General features: G+C 40.4%; 1 protein-coding gene across 2 annotated transcripts in view; it reads left to right on the top strand.

Moving 5' to 3' along the window:
* Positions 1-23,613, top strand: part of SLC25A13 (solute carrier family 25 member 13) — a 103,980-nt gene that overhangs the window by 6,560 nt on the left and 73,807 nt on the right. For both annotated transcript variants that reach the window (XM_054815543.1, XM_054815542.1), the window contains 2 exons: positions 19,480-19,533; positions 22,919-23,061. In XM_054815543.1, coding sequence (XP_054671518.1) covers positions 19,480-19,533; positions 22,919-23,061 — 197 coding nt within the window. The remainder of the gene's footprint in view (positions 1-19,479; positions 19,534-22,918; positions 23,062-23,613) is intronic.

Raw genomic sequence — 23,613 nt, forward strand, 5'->3', positions numbered from 1 at the left:
CTGGAAAGTATCTGTATCTCAGTCATTTGCAGGGAGATAAAGAGGTCCTTATAAAAATACTCTATCTTCGATTGCTTTGGAATAAAGCAATTTCAACTGAAGCTTTGTTAAAACACTTAAAGCAACACTGCAAATGCATTTTTCATAACATTTTAAAATAATTTCATGCTATTTACAATACCTTAGAAACGTGCAATTGCAATTATATTCTTTACCAAAATGTTACTTGGCCTGCACAAACCCCAGTGTGTTAAAGGATGAAATTGCTCATAAGGAGTGGGTTGTCAGCATTTTTGTTTTTCTGTAAAGATGGAAAAAAACATTTGAGAGAGAGTGGAGAAGTGCACGCATGTACACCAAACTACGTACATTTAGAGAAGAAACAGAAGAAATAGAGCTTGTTGCAAGCCTGATCAAATTCCTCTTGTTGGATAATTGTGAGGCATTAACCTCAGCTGCTGGATTCATATGCTTCTGATGCCTTACACGCCTAGGCAGCCTACAAGAACTGTTTCTATGTTCACCAGTAAGCTCACCCTTGGGGTCTCTTTGAAGATCTGCCTTACTCACTGGCTTACTCTTGGCCATGTGAAAACTAGAGCCTGGAATTTAGGTTAAGACAACTTTTTGGTGTTCTGTAGATCAACATCTCCATGCCTAAATGTTACCCACTTGGCTTGGGAAGTAGAATTAGGAAATCTGAGGTGTCCAGGAACAGGTACTGCAAGAGCCAGCACGCTGACTGGGGAGCATCTAAGTCAGCCCGTGGGAAATAAAAAGACAGGGATCTCCCAGGAGGATCTTCAAACAGCAAGGCTGGCATCTCTATTTCAGGCAGGGACGCTGGGGGGACAGGGGAGTGGGCTTGAACCCAATGCAGGTGCTGGCAATTTGGGCACCCAGTTGGGGGGAGGAGATTTGAATTCTCTGTTGTGAGTGGAGTTTGTGCATTTTGCATGAACGATACCTCCACCTGCCACGGTTTTGAAGGGTTGCTGTGCTTGATGCTGAATACAGTTCTGGCAGTGCACGTTAGACGTGTTGCATGCATGGTTGCTGGGCTGGAGTGGGGAGGCCTGGTCCGAAATGTCTGCACGTGCTCAGCCAGGGCTGCAGCAGTTCTGGATGTGCACCTTGGTGGAACTTCTGGAATCCTAAAAATCTTAAATCGCATGTGCCTTTTTGCTCGTAGATGGATTGGTTTTTTGCATCATGCTGTGACTGAGGTAGTGGAGCGTGCTAATGCATCTGACCCTCAGAGGCCAAGCAAAGTGGGGTTACAAACACACGGTATTTGTAAGGAGAACACTAAGATGGGCAGATATGCCCAGCCAAACCTTTTTAAAATAATTTTTAAATCTTCTTACTATCATCACTACTTCCATAGTTTTAGGAGGTTATTGGGGTTTTTTTTTTGAGTCCTAGAGTAGGCTGGATCAGGGCTCTGGGACTGGTTCTTTGCCTTTTTTGCCTTCCTGATACTGGACTGATTGTCTCTCTGCTCTGATGCCAGGGCTGAACTCACATAGCTGTTCTGTTGGTGTGGACAGGTACATGTTTGTTTCCCGAACCACTGGGTCGCTGTGTTTTTAATTCAGTGGTAACCTGGAAGCTGTGATTCAGCTTGAATATCACTAAACATTCAGTAGCAATACTAGGGTAATATAAGGGTGCTAGGGTGAATTAGAGTGGGTAACTGACTTGGCAATTTTTTTTAATATAAATTGGTTTTGTTTGCTTTAAGTGAGAGCAGTTCCCTAATATGGTTCACAGCAAAGCAGCATAAAGTTATGTGAATGGCATGCTCTAATGTAACACGAAGCATAGAAATACCTTAAACTGGAAACCTGTGAAGGGTTGGCTTGTATTACAACCATAGGACTTGCATTTATAGATATTTTTGCATTTTCCACTCCTCAGTAGAGAAATGAGAAGGAATTGTTTTTTACCAAAATTAGGTCTATGCTGTTTTCTGTGGATCAGGTGGTTTGTTTGTTGACAACCCTTCATGCTTGGCTCACAGTGGGATAACCATAGAGGTGCTAGGGTTTTTCCCCTGAACATAAGAGGCATGGTGCAAGAACGTAGCCATGTAACTGTAAGTTTTGCATAGGCAAAAATTGTGAGATTGTCATAGAACTAATTGGTCAACTATCGTACCCACTAGTTATTTAAATGCCAGTCGGCAACAGTCAGTTTAAATGTTCATAAGAGGGAAAGTAAAAAATGGAACTGAAACACTAACAGAACTTTGTCACAGTTTTCCTCTTAAATATTTATACTAAACTCTTTGAAAGTCTTTTGTCCCATTTTCTCTATATAGCCCAGTAACTGGACTGATGGGAGCATTTCTAAAAGAAAAACTTTGGTGTGAATTTTCCATGGAAGCAGAAATAAAAAATCAGACTGCCTTTGCGAATGGTTTAATGATGTGTTGGTGTTTTTTTTTTTTTAAAAGATGTGTCTCTGGATGGCGTATTTATGTATTCAAATATGAACCGACTTTGCTGTAGAAGGAATAACTGCCTCATGTTTTAGGCAAGTTTCTGGTTGTATGTGCCTTGATTAGCCTAGCTGGTCCCTACATGTTTTTCTAACAGTGCTGATTGATTCTAGCTCAACACCACACACAGAAGATGACTGCAGGCTTAGCCTGCAGGAGTCAGGCAGCTGGTTAAATCCTAACTCTCTGAGGCTTTATTCTCCCTTTAGAAATGCGGGAGAGTAAAGGGGAGTGACCTTAGTGGTGAAGATGATGGAACCTTACATGCTGTGCAGTAATCCTTATGGTTTTCTTCCTAGCTTGGTAGTTTTTGAATTATTGATACACATGTGAATTCTTAAGCTTTATGGCATTTTATGAATTACCTATATTAAAATGTATAAAGGTCAAAATGAAAAACCTGGCTACAAAGAGGTTTCATGCATTTGTGTTTTAGGTTACTGTTGCCTTTATGACTATGACCTCCACATCAGCTCAGTCTTGCTCCCTACCAGTCCATGTTGGTGCTTTGTTCATCCCTTTAGCAGGAGACCCAATCTCAAAGGCTTTGGGCCAGAGCTGGAGGGAGGTTTATATCCCCAGGGAACAGGCATCTGGGACCTTTTATGGGAGTTGTCATTGTGTTTTGTTTTTTTAACCCAGATATCATATTTGGACTTGGGAGGCAGTCCTGAAGGGCAAAGGAGTCCAGGAAGGCTGGACATTCTTCAAGAAGGAAATCTTAAAGGTGTAGGAGCAGGCTATCCCCATGTGCCGAAAAATGAAGCCCCCATAATTCAAGGGGAAATGATTAGCAACCTAGTACACCACTTAGACACACGCAAGTCTATGGGGTCAGGTGGGATCCACCCAAGGGGACTGAGGGAGCTGGTGGAAGTGCTCACCAAGCCACTTCCCATCATTTATCAGCAGTCCTGGCTAACTGGGGAGGTCCCGGTTGACTGGAAGTTAGGAAATGTGACTCTCCTATGACTAGGTGATCCGCTTAGTGGGTGAGGGAAAGGCTGTGTATGTTGTCTACCTGGACTTTAGTAAAGCCTTTGACACCATTTCCCACAGCATTCTACTGGAGACACTGGCTGCTTATGTCTTGCAGGGACGTATGCTTCGCTGGGTAAAAAACTGGCTGGATGGCTGAGCCCACAGAGTTGTGATGAATGGAGTTAAATCCAGTTGGCGGCCTGTCACAAGTAGTGTTCTCCAGGGCTCAGCATTGGGGCCAGTTCTGTATAATATCTTTATCAATGATCTAGGCGAGGGTATCAAGTGCACTCTCAGTAAGTTTGCAGATGACACCAAGTTGAGTGGCAGTTTTGATCTGCTTGAGGGTAGGAAGGGTCTACAGAGGGATCTGGACAAGCTGGATCGATGGGCCGATTGAATTGTAATCATAGAATACCAGGTTGGAAGGGACCTCAAGGATCATCTGGTCCAACCTTTCTTGGCAAAAGCTCCATCTAGACAAAAGCGCTGTCTAGACAGGATGGCCCAGCACCCCATCCAGCCGAATCTTAAAAGTGTCCAATGTTGGGGAAACCACCACTTTCCTGGGGAGGTTATTCCAATGCCTGATTGTTATCATTGTGAAAATTTTCTTCTAGTGTCCAGTCGGAATCGCCCTAGGAGTAACTTGTACCCATTAACCCTCATCTTTTTCACATAAGTACTTGTTTCTTGTCCTCGCAGCAGCCTTTGTTATGCCTGACAGTTTGTGGTCCTTCTCAAGCACCATCAGTTAAGTTTACTGAATTGAGATGTCGGCTTTTTGGAGAATCTTGGGCTTGCCATCGGTTAGAGCTTCATTTCATTTTAGGTAGGGCATAGTTACCCCACAGCGTTGTTTGTGGAAGCTGAGAAGATGAGACAATTTTGGTTCTTACCCAAGCTCTCAGTCAACTAGTGTCCAAATAACCTCTTGTTTTCAAGTAGATGTTGCAGATTTCCATATGAGTCTGTCTTGTCTCCTTAGTCTTTCCACATTTTTGGCATTCTTACTGCTAGTATTTTAGGTGGCTGTGATTGCAATGGATAGGGCAGATAACCGCTCTTGAAATTGTTAATTGTTGCTCCACAAATTGTCCTTAGGACAGGTGAAGACTTCCCAGCCATATTAGTGCTGTTTGAATTATTACTACTTCTCTTTGATTAAAAATAGGTGAAAATCATGAAAAAAGATGTCAGTGATGCATCTTATTGCATACTGCTAGATCAATTAAATTTGATGTAATGTGGAGAGAAATGCAGAGACATCTGTCTTTATTCAGACAGGTAGGATCACCTTTTTTGTGAAGTGCTGTGCTTCACAGAAAGCAGATAAAGAAGATACTGCTCCAGCATGTCTCTCAGGTGTGATCACAGTCTGATCAGGGAGGTAAATGGTTAATGATATGTTGTAAATTGAAGAAGAGTCATTTAGAAACTGACCTTTTTAGAGCACATTAAATGCTTTCTGACCAGCATACCTTATTTTCTAAAAGCTGCTAGAATACAGAATTACATTGACCTGCTAAGGTCTAAGTTTTGGTAAGCCAGCAATGATAATCCTAGAGTTGTAGTTACCTGTAGAACTATCTTTAGGATATATTGAGATTAGCCACAAATTATATAGCTGGAACTTGATTATGTCTTCTGTTCAAAACAGAAATATTAAGAAAATAGTTTTACTTGAAGGGTATTAGCGTGCAGTCTTTACTTTTTTTCCAATCTTCAGGTCCCATTGGAAATCAATCCCACGTGAAGATAATACACCCTCAAACTCTTAAAGTCTAGTTTTTAAAAAAGTTCTCATCAGTATAAAAATTTCAAGGCTTTTAAAGGCTATTTTTCCAATTATGGGGACCTATCAGAAGAGTAATATGTCTGCTTTTTACAGCTATGATTTTTATGTCCTTGGTGATTACGGCAATTGAAGAATTGTAAAGAGCAACCTTAATTCCAAAGTTAGAATATGGAAGAAGGTGTTGTGTGGCTAGATGACCATAGTTATTAGCCAGCCTTATAAATAGATAGAAGTAGACTCTTTTTTTCCCTCCTCCTTCAGATGCCTTTATGTAATTAGTGTTCTGGAGTATTAAAACCTTGGCTGTTGAGCTAAGCAGCTGTTGAGCAAATTTAAAACATAACATTTCTGAGCAGTTGTTGAACTGCCCAGGGAGGGAAGCGCAGGGGATCAAAATGAATTTTTCTGATATAGCTGAACAAATTTTTCTTAAACTGAAAACTTTAGGAAAAGGAGGAGAACAGTGATGTGATGTATTTGAATTCCATTTGTTATTTCCCCAGTAGAGATTATTCTTTCTCTCTTTCCATTTGTGATGCTATAATCTTATTGGTACTTCCTTTGTAATTGAAATTGATTTCCTGGAATTCAGATTGTTGTGTAAAATGCCATTGACCACAGATTTTTCCCGCTTCATGCACATGTATTTATCTTTTCACGTATTTCAGTTTCTGTAGGGTGAATACTGCCTGATCTTTATTCGCTGAAGATTTAAAAATGTTCTTTCCTGGAGCCAAGCTTCATTTCTATCTGAGAGGATAAGTTTAAACTTAGCAGGAAATAGAAGGTTCAAAGAAGGTTCCTTGACAGGTTGGAGTCTTTTTTTAGTGCTGGCTTTGCAAGGAGATGAGGAGGGAACAACAACTAGCACTCTCTGTTCTTTGTTTTTCTTTCTGATGTTGTGTACTGGAAAAAATGTCTGTAGATTTCAGAATATGGAGTCATAGAGGGGCACGCATTTTCTACCTTCTTCCTGATAGTGTTTGCATACTGCCTAAAAGTGGACTTAGTCAGCCGGAGAGGATGCTTTCACAAGGATGATCCCGAGCCAGATGCCAATCATCCGGCCAGTAGGAGGAAGAAATTCTAATTGTTGTCATATTTAGGTTGCTGTTTCTTAGCCCAACTTCCCCAAAGCCTCTCAGCCAATAGAACCATCGCTTGGTTGGGGTTTTGGGGTTTTGCCTCAGTCAATGGATGTTTAGTTCTGGGAAGCTAGCAAATGTGCCCACTTCATCTAAGTAAAGCAGTAAATTAGAATAAGTTTTTTAAGGAACAAATTAGAGCAAATTATTCAGTGTTGGAGTAGCTTGAGCAGCATCTGACTACACCTCTCATCAAAGACTGATAGATGTTAATCAAAATGCAGGTAACATCTCCAAAACATTAAAGGCCGTCAGCAGGATCATGACACAAAGATTCTACGTCTATGCACGCAACTCCTGTTTGGAGGTCTGTGTTCACACGTGGTTTCCTATGCCTTAATGCTTCTTCCTACTTTTGTGTGGTTGTGGCATTGCTTTGCGTTTTTTCTGCAGTTCTTTTACACCAGGTGCCCACTACCGCTTGTCAGTGGAGTCTGTGATCTGGTGTGTGATGTTACGGTGTGGGAGAGAGACTAGGATGTTGTCCTGTATCAGTAGCAGGGCAGGAGGCTCCCTGCTTAAAGGACTTAATGGAAAGGTATGTTCTGCAGTAGCAGTCGAGCATTATCATCTATCCTTTGTTACGTGACTTTCCTGTCACATCCATCCATTGCGTGACCTGATACATAGGTTTGATTTTAGGATAGAAGAGAAGAGGTCTGAAAATTAGTATTACTGAACAAACAGCAGGCTGTTCGTTATTATTGTCATCTTTCTGTGCCTTGGAAATATGACCTATTTTCACTCTTCCCTGGATCCTTGGCTACTGAAACCTCTTGGTCACGTATTTTATTATTGTAGGTCTTTATCATGTTTGACAACTACTGTTTGATGGAACATCACTGATTTAACAAATCTTTGGCAGAAGAAACCTTTAAGTGAGGCACCGTGTATGAAAAGCCATTAGAAAAAATGCGGTATGTAAAAATACTGTGTCTGGCTGATTTCTGCTCTCAGCCCATTGTGCAGTCTGAATCTGACTAGAGAAATCTTCACGTGTTTAGGGGAAGAAATTTTTGAATAATTTCACATTTCCATTAAAATAGTTTTTGTCACTGACATCAAGTCAGCCTTCCTCCTTCCTGTCACTTCACCTGTCTAATGCTGCTTGCCATTGTGTGTCAGTCTAACTGGAAACTACTTTGTAAAGATCATGAATTAGTCCCATGTTGATGCTGTTCAAAAGGAAGAAAAACATGGCAACAACAAACTTTGTACAATTGCTTTTACTCTGTTCACATACCCAAATCAGTTACTTGGTCTGCATCTTTTCTCTCAAGACTGATGGGTGTGCAGCATCAGATTCACTCTTTTCTGCATTGCAAACGTTGTACTACAAAAGTTTTGGGCTTCTCTTTTCTTCCACAGTAAAGAAAATGGTAGTGAGTGTAATCCTCTTGCAATTTGCTTTTGGTGTTCCATTGCACGTAACCTATACATTCAGTATCTCAGTTATGAGAATAGCCCAAACCAGAGTACTTAATTCTCAAGTGTGTAAACACTCAACCCAAATACCGTGTAATTAAAATAGCACTTGATAGTTCCTTGTTCTGTGTGCCATTGACAAGTTAAGGATAGTAAACCAGCTTTTGCCCTTTTTCTTGTGGATGAGTGGGGAGGGAAGGAGGGAAAGAGGGCACTGAACTTTTGAAAATGATGGAAAGAGCTTAGCAAAATACACACAAAAAGACTCTGTCAAATACATGAGTATCCTTCCATGTTTTTAGAAAGTTTTATACAGAATATGTGTCTACAATTCTTTTATGGCTTTGAAAGCCTGAGGGTACTTAGCGTTGTGCGTGACCCACAGTTTGATTAAACAAAGGGATATATAATGAAAACTGGAAAACTAGTGTGAGTTCTCCTGGCTTTTCTGTTCACTGTTTGAAGACTTCCTGGGCTGGCACAGGTTGTGAAAGCTGTGAGGAGTAACCACTGATTGAACACCCACCATTTTCATGAGGCAAAGCATTAATTTTTTTGCATTTCAAAGGACTGGATCAACTGGTCAGAAACAAGTTTTTTGAATTTTACTGTTTTTGACAGGTGATGACATAAAGGGAACTTCATTGTCAGCTGATACTGGTAGGATACTGTGGGACGGCAGACACAGTGCTCTGAATTCATTGGGTGATGTCAGTGTGCTGACATCAACCCAAGTGTCCAAGGAATGAAATGGAAGGACTCCTGGTTAATGAGACATTGAGAAAATAGTGCTAGAATTTCTCTAGTATCTTAAACTCTGTTCTGTATTTGGTTAATTTGGCATTTTTACATTTTAGTTTAACCGCACTGTCCCCAAAGAAAATAGAAAACCTCTTCCTGGCAAACAAAAATGATTTAATTCTCTTTTCCTCTCTGCTAAACATGCTCGCCTGAAAGTAATTTTAGGATTTTTTTTAAAATTCCTATCTTTAAATCAGAATGCTTAGTTTGACATCATCATCATTTCCAATGCGACCAGATGATCTCATAAAACTATTGAGAGCTATGCAGCAGAAGTAAATTTAATGTTTTAATGAAAGTTATTGCTTTATGCAAATATATGTAATAAAATAGGCTCAAAGTTAAGAAGTCAAAATTATTCAAGCTAAAATCAGAATAGTTTCTAATTAAAATGTATTAAAATGCTGGAAATGTTTCCATCGTTTCTTAAGGAGATGAGAAGTTTTTAATTATTGTTGTCAGGTATCTTACAATTTCTGCAGATTATGGAGAGTTATTGTGAACTCATTAACAATTTTGACTGAGTTGCGGCAAGTGACTGGCAGATAAACCTGTAGTATTACAGTCACTGCCTTACATAAATGATTTAGTTCTTCACTGGATTATTTGATATTCCCACATGAAACCGCAAATTATTTCCAAGTACTCTCTCTGATAGCTTCAACTTTCTGTTCAGGTCCTCAGCAAGAATGAAGGTCATATCCCCACTGGGTCCTGTGGCAACTGTGTAATCTGCTAGTACTTAAGCACCAAGCATTTGTTTATTGTTAATACTAAACATAAGAATTGTAAAAGAAAATGTTCAACTGCCTTTAGTTTGTAATTGCCCTGTCTGCAGGGAGACGATCTAGTAATTTAAAACTGAAACCCATATGATGGGAGTTGGACAAATGGTGACACCGTTTCTTGCAGGCAAGATAGCACGTTTGCAAACTCATATTTTGGCATATGTGTTTTGAGATGACAGGTAAAAATCTTTAAGGAAGAGAGATGTATTTTGTTATTTGAAAATCTAGTTTTTCCATAGTCAGAGGTTGACTAGCACATTTATCTGGGAAAGGTGGATAGTTACTGTGGCTCTTCCAGCTGTCACAGAGCATGCTCCCCATGACCCAGTACTCCACTGTGATGAATGCTGTACAGACAAAAAAAGAAAAGAAAAAAGAACCTATGGGTTTTTTCTTATTGTTTCAAGTAGCACAGTGTTATTATTTGCCCAAATATGTATTGGAGTGCTGCTGTTATTTTTGTTAGCTATGAGGAAGGGTTCCTGACCACAGGACTTAAGATTTTCTTTGAGTCTCATCATTTTTAGCCTTTAATAAGTTTGCTTTGTGTATGTGATGCTGTTTCCATTGTGCAGTTGTCTTTTGTTCTTTTTAAGGTTGTAGAATTGGATCCATGCACACGCAGGGATTCATGCCCACTCCCACACCCTTCCCAGTTCTCTGAGCTGCTGAGGTGTAGCATTTGGAATAGAGTTGAATAGATGGATTTGATTATAAATAGGGTCTTGAAAAGTGAACTTCTGTGTTCAAAGAAGAAAACACAACACCGAAACAAAATACATTTACCTGTCAGTTATTCCTACATAATTCCTGTCACGCAATTATTAGTCAAGACATGTAATGTATAGGAACTTTTCTCCAGCACATTTCTTTTACTTGCTCATTCACAAGCATGAAGTCACAAATAACAAGTTACTCTAGCAACAACTTGAGACAGACCTTTCCACAAGTTTATAGGCACTGATGGCACATCAATACAGTATTTTTTTTCCTTATCACAGAATTAGTAGTTATCTAAGAGTAGATCATTCTGTTATGATACCCCTGTATGGCACTGCTCCAGGTTTCCTTTCTTCAAAGGGCAGGAGGTTTTATTTATTGCTGCAAACCTGCTCACTTACTGGGACCTTGTGTCACAGTATAACTGTGCATTGACATCTGGGAGAGAAAATCACAGAGAAGCCTTTTGTAACACTGTTCAGGGTGTCTATTCTGGCCATTCTTTTCTGTCGTGGTTCTGTAATATATGAAGATGTCAGATAAAGCATGAGATGCTTCTTTTTAGGTTGCTGTGTGCACTGCATAGTGTCGGGTGCAGTGCAGGACTCTGAAGAAGTTCCCTGGTGGTGCCATATCATATCTATTTTTTTGAACCTTTTGATTGTGACTCATCTTGGTAGAGGCACCTGATCATTTAGGCTGTAAAAGCTGCTTTGTGCTATGCCAGGGGCAGAATGAGCATTTGGGTGTTGGGGGCTGGAGCTAGGAGTAGGTGAAACCAGGAGTGATTGACTCTGTTGAGCTGTGAGCTGTTGGGAACCTTGAGCGCCATGAGCACGGGGACTTTGGAGAGGCTTGTTAGTAGTTTGTGTTCTTCATTCGGCGATGACTCTCACAGAGCTCACTGGCACCCTGCATAGCTGTGAGACGGTGCTTCTTGAAGGTGCCACCTTGTGAGAACCATGGTATTAAATAGCCTTCTGTCTTAATTGTGGCTTACCCATTGCTTAATCCTGGTCCAAATATGTATTTTATGCTCATAACATTGGGTGCCAGATAAAATTCATACTGCCCTAATAGTCTGCCACTTCCTGAAAATTTTTGTGTGATAACAGGTATCTTCTGCTTCCTCCAGGAACTACTTTTGATCTTGCTGTTACACTGAAGAATTTCCCTATCCTTTGCTTATTTGGGCGAGATGGCTATTTTCCTGCCACATGTGAGCCTGAAGTTTAGCTCACTGGGATGACAGCTTTTGGAAGATGAACGTGAGGCAGTTGATGTCTTGAGCTTATGGTCAGTGCACTGGTTGTACAGTAGCAGTGTTGCAGCAGAACAAGCCCTGGGAGAATCAAAAGGGAAAGTCTATAAGCTGGGCTGAGGTAGCCACCAAATATGTTTTAGCAAGTTAACATTCATAATGCTTAAATATGCCTCCATTTCTGAAGGTGTAAGGAAGCAGAAGGAAGAGCAAAGTAAGAGTGTTAGCATCTATCATCCCATCCATCTGTGGTGAGCAGGAGGCGGGTATTTTTGAAAAATACCCATGAGTTGATGGAAATATTTGCCCATTCTCATTAGTAGCTCATTTGGAAATAAACTTTTTCATTGAAGAACCCCTGATATATCTTATGTATAAATATCCCATTTGTTCACGTGAGTGGTGAGCTCTAGTTTCCTGAGATACATTGGGATATGTTAGTGTTACATAATGGCCATAGCAAAGTAGCTTGCTTGTGTATCTTTGGATCACAGTCCTGAAGATCATCTGAGGAAAAACATGTTATAGAGGAGCTATGAGACAATAGGGAATATTACTTTGAGGAAGAAGATGGACTGATGCAGTCAGAGTACTGTAGCACTTTGTGGTAGACAGGTAGAGAAAGTGATTGGAGAACGGAGCTTTTTCTGATAGCTACATGAAAAGTGAAAGAAAAACTTCTATTTTTCACACGGAGTTGGTTTTCAGGTTCGGTTTCTTGCTGTAGTGTAGTACATTGTGTTTTGTGGTGGGAATCACAGCAATTGCATCCGTGTCCTAGTCCAGAGGCTGACTACAAACTAATAGTCCAGTTTGTTACTAACTGCATCTTCTAATACAGGTTTAAAGTTTGGAGTGGATAGTATTGATCACAGTATGATACTTTTTCCTTTTATTAAACAATTTTGCTGAGCAATGGCAATGGCTAGCTATTTTTACTTTAGTATTGGGCTAGTTTTATGGTCCTTCTGATTTCCAGGTCTTTAAGTAGGAAAATGGTAGAAGTACACAGTCTAAATGTCTTTTTACACAGCATTAATTAGCTATCCTTGGAAATTCTTGTAGCAGTTTTCCTTCAGATATATACTATTCCCACCTTTTTTTTCTGGACGTACTTGGAAGCATTGGACAAACTGGACAAGCATTTTCCTGTACATATGTAATTGATAACTGTGTGTCGGTCCCCAGTCAGTTTGCGTGCAAAAATACTATGGTTTATTGGGAATCTGCTTGTGTGAGAACCATCTTATGAACAAGCCAGCTGCATTTGCTTTGGGACTTTGAAAGTAGGATCAAAGCTAGCAGGTAATTGCCCAATAAAGTAGGTCTTTTAGCTTTGATGCACTTGGGGGAAGTGAGGCTTCCACTTATCACAGTGCAGAAGCTGGACTGGGAATTGCCCAGAGATTTATAATTGTGACAGAGTGAAGATGGATGCGAATAGTTTTGCTTGAGATTTGCTGTCTCTGTCAGCTAGCAAATTTTGTTCTGCTTCACTATTGTGTGGGGTAGGCTCAGCACAACTGTCTGGTTTCAGTAGTGGTTGTTCTGTAGCTCTGTGTACTGAATCAGCCTGGAGGATCTGAGAAGACTTTGTTGATTGCTATTAATAACATTTCTTTTTCTTAGCTTAGCTAGGTGTTATTAGACAAAGGAATGCAGTAACTGTTACTTAGTATAGGGTTACACTTTTGCAAAATGTAATTGTAATGTTTGACTCCAAGGAGGAGAACTGTTTTTAGAAAATAAATGTTATTGTCTCGTGGTGGGTTGACCCTGGCTGGGGGCCAGGTGCCCACCAGAGCCACTGTATCACTCCCCTCATTCACTAGACAGGGGAGAAAAAGTACAGTGAAAAGCTTGTGGGTCGAGATAAGGACAGGGAGAGATCACTCACTAATTATCGTCACGAGCAAAACAGACTGAACATAGAGAGGAAATTCATCTAATTTATTACTAGGCAAAACAGAGTAGAGGAATGAGAAATAAAATCAAATCTTAAAACACCTCCCCCCACCCCTCCCATCTTCCCAGGCTCGACTTCACTCCCAGCTTCAACCTCCGGTCCCCCCCTCAGTGGCACAGGGGGACAGGGAATGGGGGTTACGGTCAGTTCATCACACGTTGTTTTGTGCTGCTTCTTCATCCTCAGGGGGAGGACTCCTCTCAACATTCCCCTGCTCCAACATGGAGTCTCTCCCACGGGCTACAGTCCTTCACGAACTGCTCCAGCGTGGGGTCTCTCCCACAGGGTGCAGACCTTCAGGAGCAAACAGCTCCAGCGTGGGGTCCCCCATGGGGTCACAAGTCCTGCCAGCAAACCTGCTCTGGTGTGGGCTCCTCTCTTCATGGGTCTACCGGTCCGGCCCGGAACTTGCTCCAGCGTGGGCTTCCCAAAGGGCCACAGCCTCCTTCAGGTGCCTCCACCTCCTGCAGAGTGGGGTCCTCCATGGGCTGCAGGTGGAATCTCTACACCCCCTCATCCTTCCTCCATGGGCTGCAGGGGGACAGCCTGCTTCACCATGGTCTTCACCACGGGCTGCAGGGGGGTCTCTGCTCCGGCGCCTGGAGCTCCTCCTCCCCCTCCATCTGCACTGACCTTGGTGTCTGCAGAGTTTCTTACATCTTCTCACTCCTCTCTCTGGCTGCAAAAGCTCCCTCTAACTTGTTTTTATCCTTCTTAAATATGTTATCACAGAGGCGCTGATTGGCTTGGCCTTGGCCAGGGGCGGGTCCGTCTTGGAGCCGGCTGGCATTGGCTCTATCAGACACCGGGGAAGCTTCTAGCAGCTTCTCACAGAAGCAACCCCGTAGACCCCCCCCACTACCAAAACCTTGCCACGCAAACCCAATGCATGTCTCAAGGCTGACTGTGTTCTGACTGATCAGACTGAATGTAATAGAAGTACCTCCTTAATTATTATCATCTTCTCTTACAGTGCTCCTTACCCTGAACCTTTGGGTAGGTATGCCAAATGCCATCTGATTATATTTTCCTAGGAGAAATACTCAGTTTACCATTAGGAGCTCTGTCAAGAAGGTCTTTTTGATCTGCATTCTGTGCCAGCTCTCCTTGGTGTTGTCTGGTTCCCTGCTTAGTGAGCTGGTCCACATCTTGCTTGCAAACTTCCCCGTGATGCTGAATTCTGTGTAGATTGCTTTCCGTTTCAGATCACAGTTGAGTTCTTTTTCTTGGATTCCGTCCTGCAAAAGGAACGACTGCTTTTGCTGAGGTGAGAATATGCTGAAGCGTGTTGGGCTAACAAAAAATGGTTATTGGGGGAGCCGAAAACAGGAGACCGTGCCCCGGACTGGTGTTAATACAGAACACTGTTGTAACTTAGGATGCCATGTGTGATGAGGGAGAGTGACCAAGGCGAGTTGCCAGGTTAGAAGAATGATTGTGTATGGTTGTGGTAGCATTAGTGTAAATATGGAAGAAGGTGATTCTCATCAATGTAAGCAAGTTAATTGTATTAAAATACAAACCGGAATGTTATTTTAGCATAATAATCACACAGTATTAAGGGATTTCTGGTCTGAATTCAAACTTGGCCTGTAACTGCAGTTTAACTGGTTTCTGATATTGCAGTCACTCCTTTAAACAAGAATGTGAGGTCAAACCCTGGGTTGATCTCCATTGGAATCACACTTTTTGAGTGTATGTGTATACTTTTAGCCAGAAGGAAACACTATGATGATCTATTCTGATCTCTTACATAAACTGGGCCATATGTGTTTGAGTCTTACAGGTGGACTCAATAACTTGTGATGAAACTGAAGAATACCTCTAGAAGACATGAGGTTTCAATCTTGATCTGAGGTCTTTTAGTGGTGCCAAATACATTGCATTCTTTGGTCATGTTTAAGAATGGCAGAACTTTAAGAAAATAATCTTAATTTCAGCGTGAAGCTACTAGAGCTTGTGATCACTTGTTAGACCTTTCATCAAAAATCTTCTCTCTGTACATGCCCATTGATATGTTCTCTAGAATTAAACAGATGGAGCTCACTGGTGCCTAGCAGCAAGGCAGCCCTGCCGCAGCTCCGGTTCTCTGCTTGGAGAAGGGCTGCTCTCCAGTGTCTTACCTGCTTGGTGTCAGGAGTTTTTAAAGATAATGAGGTAGAAGGGGACATCTTTACCCCCATCAACTTTCTCCTTCACACTTGAGCTGTAGTCAGGTTAAACCGTAAGGAAGAAACAGTATTAGAGATGTTTATCTCTTTGTCTTTGGTTGGGACTTGCTATTGTCCCAACAAACTTTCTGGAATATTGTAGCAGTACCCAAGTGTTCCTGAATCCCCATCACCTTTCTGCTTTGTCCAAACAGTGGCTGCTAAATTGATCTTTACCATAAAGGTGAGAAGGTCAGACATTTTATATTTCCTGTTAGTTTAACGCTATATTGGCATTAATTCTGATTTTCCTGCTGCCCTTTTTCCTTCTTGTCCACCCATGTTGTTCTTTACTGGGTGAAGCACACTCACTGCTTTATTAGTCCTTTTGTATCTTTTGATGTCACATACCATCTGACAACTTGTTCCTTCTGCCTTGTGTGTGACAAATATATTAATAGAGTTGATTAGAAATGTAGTATACTTTTCTTTGAATCCCGGTGGATTCTGTTTTCTTCCATTGTTGTACAGTTACATTTTTCTGGGAAAAATCTGTTTGCATGTGTTGTTGAGAGTGGAAGTGAGACTGAAAATGCATGTCAGTGCAAATCAAGCGTAAGTCAATGAAGGAGAAAAAAGCTCCACTGGAGAAAACGGGCTGAAATTAAGATCAAGGTGCAAGGGAGTCTATGGACATGAACAGCTCCAGTGTGCAAATCACCCTGTGTGTGTTCCTGTCCCTCACTTGCAGAGCTTTCCCTTTCTCTGTGCACCCTCTGCCTCCCTTTGCTCAACATCATTCCTAATGGGAGGGATTCGGTGTTTTTAAATTCAGTTCTTATATTGCCTGAGATGTATGGTGCTGGCTGGTTCCTCATATACAGTATAATGCACCTATACACATAGTTATGTTGGCTAAAACTTTCAAGTATGTACTTAAGGAATGAAAATCCCTGCTGACATTTTCTGTATGTTATTCCAGTCTTTTCTGTAGCGTGTCCTGACTTTGTTACAATACTGCACTTCAGTTTCTGTACCCCATGTTGTCTCCTCTTGTTTTAAAAATAAATGTTGCTTGTTGGAGAGCTTTCTTCACTGAACCTTACTTAATACAAGTTGTTAGGTTTTTTTAAAGTGTTAATGTCTGTTACAAAGCATCTCTTTATAAAGAGCCATAGCAAATATTTCCCTCAGATCTGCTTTATCAAATACCTCTTGACACAGTTAGAGAGGTGTCATGCCTACCAGCTCATCGATGGTTTTATCTCAGACTGGTTTTTGTCTTTATGGAGAGAAGATAAAGTGAAATGGAGAAGTCTTTCCAGTAACAAAACACATCACCTAAGCCCAGTTTGTATGAAAGTCAGTATCACCTGAGTTGACTGCAGGAGAAGCAGCTTGTGCCTGTGGGTCGCTTTTCATCAGGCATGCGACCTGTTGGCTTGCAGTCTTGGCATCAGGTTACTTAGCCCACCTTCAACTGCTAACGTAACTGGGAACAATTTTCAGAATTGTATTGAAAGTGATATTTTGACCTTTTCCAGAAGGGGGATCTGCTCGTAACACCTGTCATCAGGATCGCTTCTTGTGTCTGTGTGTGCAGCTTCAGCTTTGCCCACAGCTGGGGATGAATGAAAGGCTGAAGTAAATACTTCTGCTCTTAGCACTGGAGGGGCTGCGTTAGCATTGGTCCTCCTGAACTGTAACGGAGCGTGATAGAGGCTCTTTTCCCTGCTTCGGATCAAGTAGACCTTTCAAAATGGAGATTGGTGGGGGACACATGAACAAATGCATTACGCAGTGCTAACCATCCCTTTCCTCTCCTGTTTCCTGGGAAATGGAAGAGTGTGGAAGTAGACTGTGGGAAATAGAGGGAAGCTGTGGTCTGCAGCTTTGCTTGGGCTGCCGGTCTGCAGTGCTGCTCTGCCTTCATTGACCTGGCCAGCTTCAGCCTGTCTTTCAGTATAGGGTTTGAAAGAAACGTGCTGTAAAAAACCGCCAGATTCCCCCCGTAATCAAAAGGGGGCTGAAAAGTGGCAGCTGGGCTGTGAGCACAGGTTGTCTCCAGAGTTTCTCAAGATGGTTAATGTCAGAGAAACCAAAGGAAAATGAGTGGAAGTTCAGCCATCGGCATGTACCCTTTTCCTTTGTTCTTTTCATCCCTGGTTGCTTTAGGCTTAGACTTCTGGGACAGCATAAAATTTAAACTTTAAGGCAGATTAAGTGTGATACCGATTATATTTTTAATGGATACAGATGTTTGAAGTGTCTTTTGTTTGCCTGTGTAGTGGTAAGATTTTGCATTGCAGCAGCATAGAAATGTTGGGGTTTTTTTCTTTCCGCAAAGTTCCCAATTGCTGTAGAGTACCAGATTTTCACAAATGGGGTTAAAGTAAATGTCTGCTCACTACAGAGTGATTACATTTAGGACAGTTTGTACTTTAGAAAATACACATTTTTAGATTCCCAGCTTCACAATTACACTTTGATTTTTTGCAACTGCCTCCGCACGGATTTCTGTGCAAACACAGAATTGGGACTCCAGCTGTGGACTCTGTCAGATGAGTCCTAGCATAATTTCAGGTGTGGTTTTTCCCTTTTAAAAAAAACCTTCTAAAATTTTATAAGAAACCTTATTGATACACTCTTCTTTAAATACTCTGGGTTTGAGGGTTTTTTTGTCAGTTTTGTTTTCAAATGACCCATTTAGGATGAGGAAAAACTTAGTAAAGATTCTTTATTAAATGTAAGAGTGAGGATATAATGCTGTTGTACGGACTTAGACAAACTCCTACCGTTTTCTGCAGTGGTTTAGTGTGCTACTAGAAATGCATTTGCAGTCACATTCGCCTTTACAGTCTACTATTGTTCTGGAGACTGAAGAAAGCAGGTAGTCATGTTTTATTGATAACGTTTCTGATGTTTAATTCTTAGGTGAGGATACGATTTTTACATCTTGCCCTTTGGCTTGTTTATTCCCCATTACAGAGATGTTTTCACAGATTTATTGAAAATCCAGGTTTGCTTGCAAGTTAATTTTTTTTTAATTAGAAATAGATTGATGTGCTGAATTGACATAATAGATGATGGTTATTATGTTGGCAAGCAAGATTTTATCAAAGTATCCTGAAGAAAGAAAGGGAAACTCTATAGCAGGCACAAACTGAGGGGGTGAATCCATTTACTGACAAAAGCAGCAAATGGATTGTACGGTATGTCAACAAGGAAAATACTGATGGACTTACTCCATAGTAGATATAGAATATTTTTTAATTCAGTGTTCTGGGAAAAAAAATTCTAATTACTTTTGGTTTGTGGTGCTAAATCTATCTTAGATTTTGTCTGATCTGCAGAAAAATCTGTATACTGTGCTTTCTGACTTTACCTCATCAAAAAGGTGTGCAATGTAAGATTAAATAGTTTAAAATGCTGGAAGTAGGAGATAGAAGTACCAGTAAACCAAATAATTGTAATGGAATTCAGTCTTTTAGGGAGATGCTTTTTTGGACAAGTTTGTAAGTCTGAGTATTTTATTCTTGCCATCTGTCAGTTGGGGGCTGCATATGGTACTCTGAAATCCTTAGATGAAAGACACTGGAAGTATAAAAATCTATATGGTAAAGATGGTATAATGCTGAATCCCAGCAGAGAGGTATGTTGAAAAGATTTGATACTTGAATATCTTTATGACTTGTTAATGTGTGCTTGTTTAAGAATTGCAGGGTTGCATAAGGGAAGCAGTTACAACAAAAATGATGAATAACTTAGTGTAAATGTGAAATGAGTAAAATAAGCATGGCCAGCTAAAGCAGTACCTAACTTACCTAAGGTGAACATTTATTTTCATCACTTGTTCCGTTGTTTGACTTATTCCTTTTAAATGACACTTTGACATCTTTTGTATAAATTATGCATGTTAATGTAATTGTATTTACTTGTAGGTGGCTCTAACCAAGAGAGCTGATCCAGCTGAGTTGAAAACAATATTTTTGAAGGTATGTATAAAGTAAATATTTTACTCTTTCTGCTTAAATTTTTCATATCTTTTGCTCCTTTATTGCAGCATACAACTCTTGATAGTTTTTCCAACCATTAATCATTCACTGTATTATTACCATGTTAGACTTAAATACCATTATCAGAATTGAACAATGCGCACCAAGAAGTCAGATACATTCCTGAGTGATTATTGTATTGACTCAGAAGAAGTATTACTATCTTAGAAAAAAAAAATGCATTGTTCGGAGAATGGGGTGGGAGTTTCAATATTATTCCTACACATGGTAAAATGTTCATGTAGACACCTTGCTGTTAGACCATTTGGTAAACTTTTTTCTCCCATCCTTGCTTGCTTCCTTCCTTCAGGTTTATCTCTTCTTCTCTAATTTGTAGAAGTGTTGGGAAGCTCACTTTGTGAAGTGTTGGCCATATTTTTTATTTCACTAAAATTCCTTCTGTGTTTGCCTGCTGTAGAAGTATGCAAGCAATGAAATGACTTGTGTACTTGTATACTCAAGAGAAGTGTGCTTTAGTGTTTTGCTGGAATATGGCTTTCTTTGACCCATTTTCCTAAATTTAAATAATTACTCCTAACCTTCCTGAGATTTATTAGTACAATTTCTGTATTAGTTTGGTAGTCTGGTATGAAAAATCGATGGGTCTGGAGAATATACGTGAGGTAGGTGCTGCAGTGCTACAGGGAGCTGTTGTATCTGAATTATTTTTATGGAGGGGTTGAGTGCCTAAGAGAGCTCATACCTTTCCAAGTTCCTCCCTCCACCTTCCTTCTCTCCAGCGTCATGCCCGACTCTCTGTGCACTTCTTAGCATGTTTTCCATTGTCCCTTGTGAGCTATTATTAGCAGTATGTGTAGGTGTCACTATGTATATTGCCAGTATTTATAGTTTTATCATATACTGTCAGTATTTATAGCTCTGAAATCAGATTTTCAGTTGAGAAAGCCAGGATTTAACTTATTAAGTCCTGGAACTTGTATCTGTCAGGAGAGCAAAAAGACTTGAAAAAGAATGGGGATAATGGGGTTTTCAGAGGCGAATGCTTGAAGAGCAACTTTTAGCATTTTCGATACATCAAAGCTCCAATAAAATGTTTGTAAATCTTATTTAAGATGGGGTTGAACTGGTTAATACTTGACTATCTAAAATGTATGGAAATAAGTTACCAAAAAGCCATTAAGTACTATTGTATAATATCAAATTCTCTATGGGTATAATTGCCAAAGTGGGGAAAAATACAATTGTAAAGAACCATTTTTTAATGTCTCTCCTCCAAAACCAATAGAATTGATGTTTTTCTCTTTTTGTTATGATAATTTCCAAGAGTAACTCGACTTTTTCTAAGTCTTCTACTATAACCCCTAAGAGATTAGATTTTAGTCAAAGTGATCAAGCTGACATTTTCCAAGGTCATTTTCTATATGTAGTGTAGAGTACGTGATTGGATTTCAAATACACTTGAGTAAATCACAATGACAAGAAAGAGGGGGACACTGAAACTTTGTGCTGTTTTCTGTTATTGAGTGCCCTAGCAGGGGGTTAGCCTGGAAGAAAAAAATGAAATATAGACGCATAGGCTGACTTATTTGATTTGTTTCTCAATAGCAGCTGTGTTAAAAGTTTCTGAGGCTGGGATTCTGAACGATTCGGTCTCCCTGCAAATGATTACATTGAAATCAATTGATCTGCTAGTTCTTATAAAAGTATACAATTGAAAATTCCTTGCAGTGTATCAACTAGAAAGCTTGCGTTACAAACAGTGTCTATTGAAACATGAATCCTTAAATGCTAACCAATATATAAATGCCAAAGCAAGTTACGTTTTGGTGGGGCTTGCTTCTCTGAATCCTTGTTTCTTGAAGATATTGCTGTACCTGAAGACTGTATTTATATAGCACTAGAAGAAAATAATCTACTTACCATTACACTTTGGCATCCCTCTGAGAGTTATATGCCTACAGCAGGTAGAACGGTATTCTGCAGGCACCGGTGTGGCTCTATGAAATGAAAACTGGCAGTTTCCTTCCCTTAGCAGAGCCATAGCAATGTAAAACAAAACATGTGTCTTTGAAGTACGCTACAAAACAGCAATAGGCATCTCATTTATTTATGACTTCAGTGTGTATAATGCTCTGTGGGGAGCTGCAACAGTGGTTTATCATCCTACCCTACCTTAAAAAAAAAAAAGAAAAATTAACAGTTGCTTTCCTGTTCTCAGCGCACATTTGTTATCCTGAGACGGACCTGTTTCCCTTAAAGCCAATGCATGGTTCTGCAAATGTTGCCTGGGATTTCTTTTCCTTTTAATTGTTGTCCTTATCCTTTTTGTTTTCCTAAAAAAACCCAAAAACCAAACCAAAAAAAAAAAAACACCAAAAAACCCCAAACATAGTTAGGGTTGATTTCAAGTTCATCCTTCTACAGAAAATGAGGACTTTGAACTTTGAGGGATATCTGAGGAATCAGGCTAAGGGTGGTAACAAAGGCAATTATATTTATTTAGTATCTTAAAAATATATTAATATTGCTTTTCCTTGATATGTAACATGTTACTAGAGGCTTCCCTTGGGAGCAAATACACTTGGATCTGTTGAGAGCTGTTTTCTGGAGCATGCCAGTAACTATGGTATAAAGCAGGAGTAACGTATGCCAACGGTGTTTGGTAAGGTGTTGGACTCTTTTTCTTGTTTCTGCAGTGTGCTGAACTGTCCAACTTCTTGTTTTCTGTTACATTTTTCTGCAAATGATATTCTCTGGCCTCCTTTTGGCAGTTCAACCAAGGAGGAGTATCCGTAGGGTCTCCTTCGCTTAGGGACCAGCTGAGGCTGAAGGTGATGCTGCGGTGGAGTTGGCTCCAAAACAGCACCCCCAGGTGGACACTCCTGTGGGGCCATTTACTCCACTAGCACCGCAATGGCATTTCACAGGTGTAAACCTGCCCTCTCATCCCGAAGTAGAATGGCAACACAGAAGAGTCATTTCAGATAAATAAAATATGCTGGAGTATCCTGTTGCCGTTATACTTTCAGTGGGCCTGAGATGCCACATACATGTTTGCAAATGCGCATCTGCTTCTTGTTCAGCTTCGGAAAAACATTCGGTACTGGAGCATTAACTCTTTCTAGACTACCATGGAGAAATTGTTGACGCGATAAACAAAAAATCATGTATCTGCCACTCTCCTGGCTGGGAAGCCAAGCCTTCAGCTGCTCTTTCCTGTTTGGGTGTAGGCTGCAGGTTCTCTGGAGCAGAATTGTCGTCTGCTGTAACGTAAGCCTGCTCCTGACTGGAAACTATGGGTTGTGGTAATAAATGCCTGGAGAAGGATGTCTTTGAGGCACTAAATATTGTATTCATTTAACAGTATGCAAGCGTGGAGAAGAATGGCGAATTCTTCATGTCTCCTAATGACTTTGTCACACGGTACCTCAAGATAATTGGAGATGGTTTGCCTAATGCAAGCACTGTACAGCTCCTTGCAGGTGTGGTGGATCAGACAAAAGATGGGTAAGTGGTTTTCTGTGGGTTTTTTTTTCCTTTTTCTTTTGTTCATTTAAAAAATACAAAACCATTCTTCCAAAACAATCTGAACCCTGAAGGGTGGTGTTTTTTCTTTTTTTTTTTTTTTGCCTGCAGATACATAAAGGAATACAGTATCTTTTAAGTGGAAAGAGTAGAAACAATGTTTTGAGCTGCATGTACCATTTAGCTGAGCAAACCATTTTGTCTACTATGTATTTTTAATTCATTGAACCTTTCATGTTTGTTGGCTGGCTCCCCTAACTCCCGCTTTTCTTTCCTTCCATGAGTCTTTCTGTCTCTGTTTATTTATGTATCTGTCACAAACACATTCAAATAGCAATCCAAAATAAGTTTAGGTGGTGTAGGAAGAGATCGTAGAAAAAAGTCCCTGCTTTGTTTTGCCCTGTAGCACTGTTAAAGGTTTTTGCCACTGTTTTTTCCCTCAAGAGGGAGGAGGAGCAACTAAGGTATTTAGGGAGCCACTTTGCAATCTTGGGAAGACAGCAGCAAAGTTGGTTGCACATGGTTTGCATTTGA

The sequence above is a fragment of the Grus americana genome, chromosome 2 (assembly GCF_028858705.1).
Source record: "Grus americana isolate bGruAme1 chromosome 2, bGruAme1.mat, whole genome shotgun sequence".
Lineage (NCBI taxonomy): Eukaryota > Metazoa > Chordata > Aves > Gruiformes > Gruidae > Grus > Grus americana.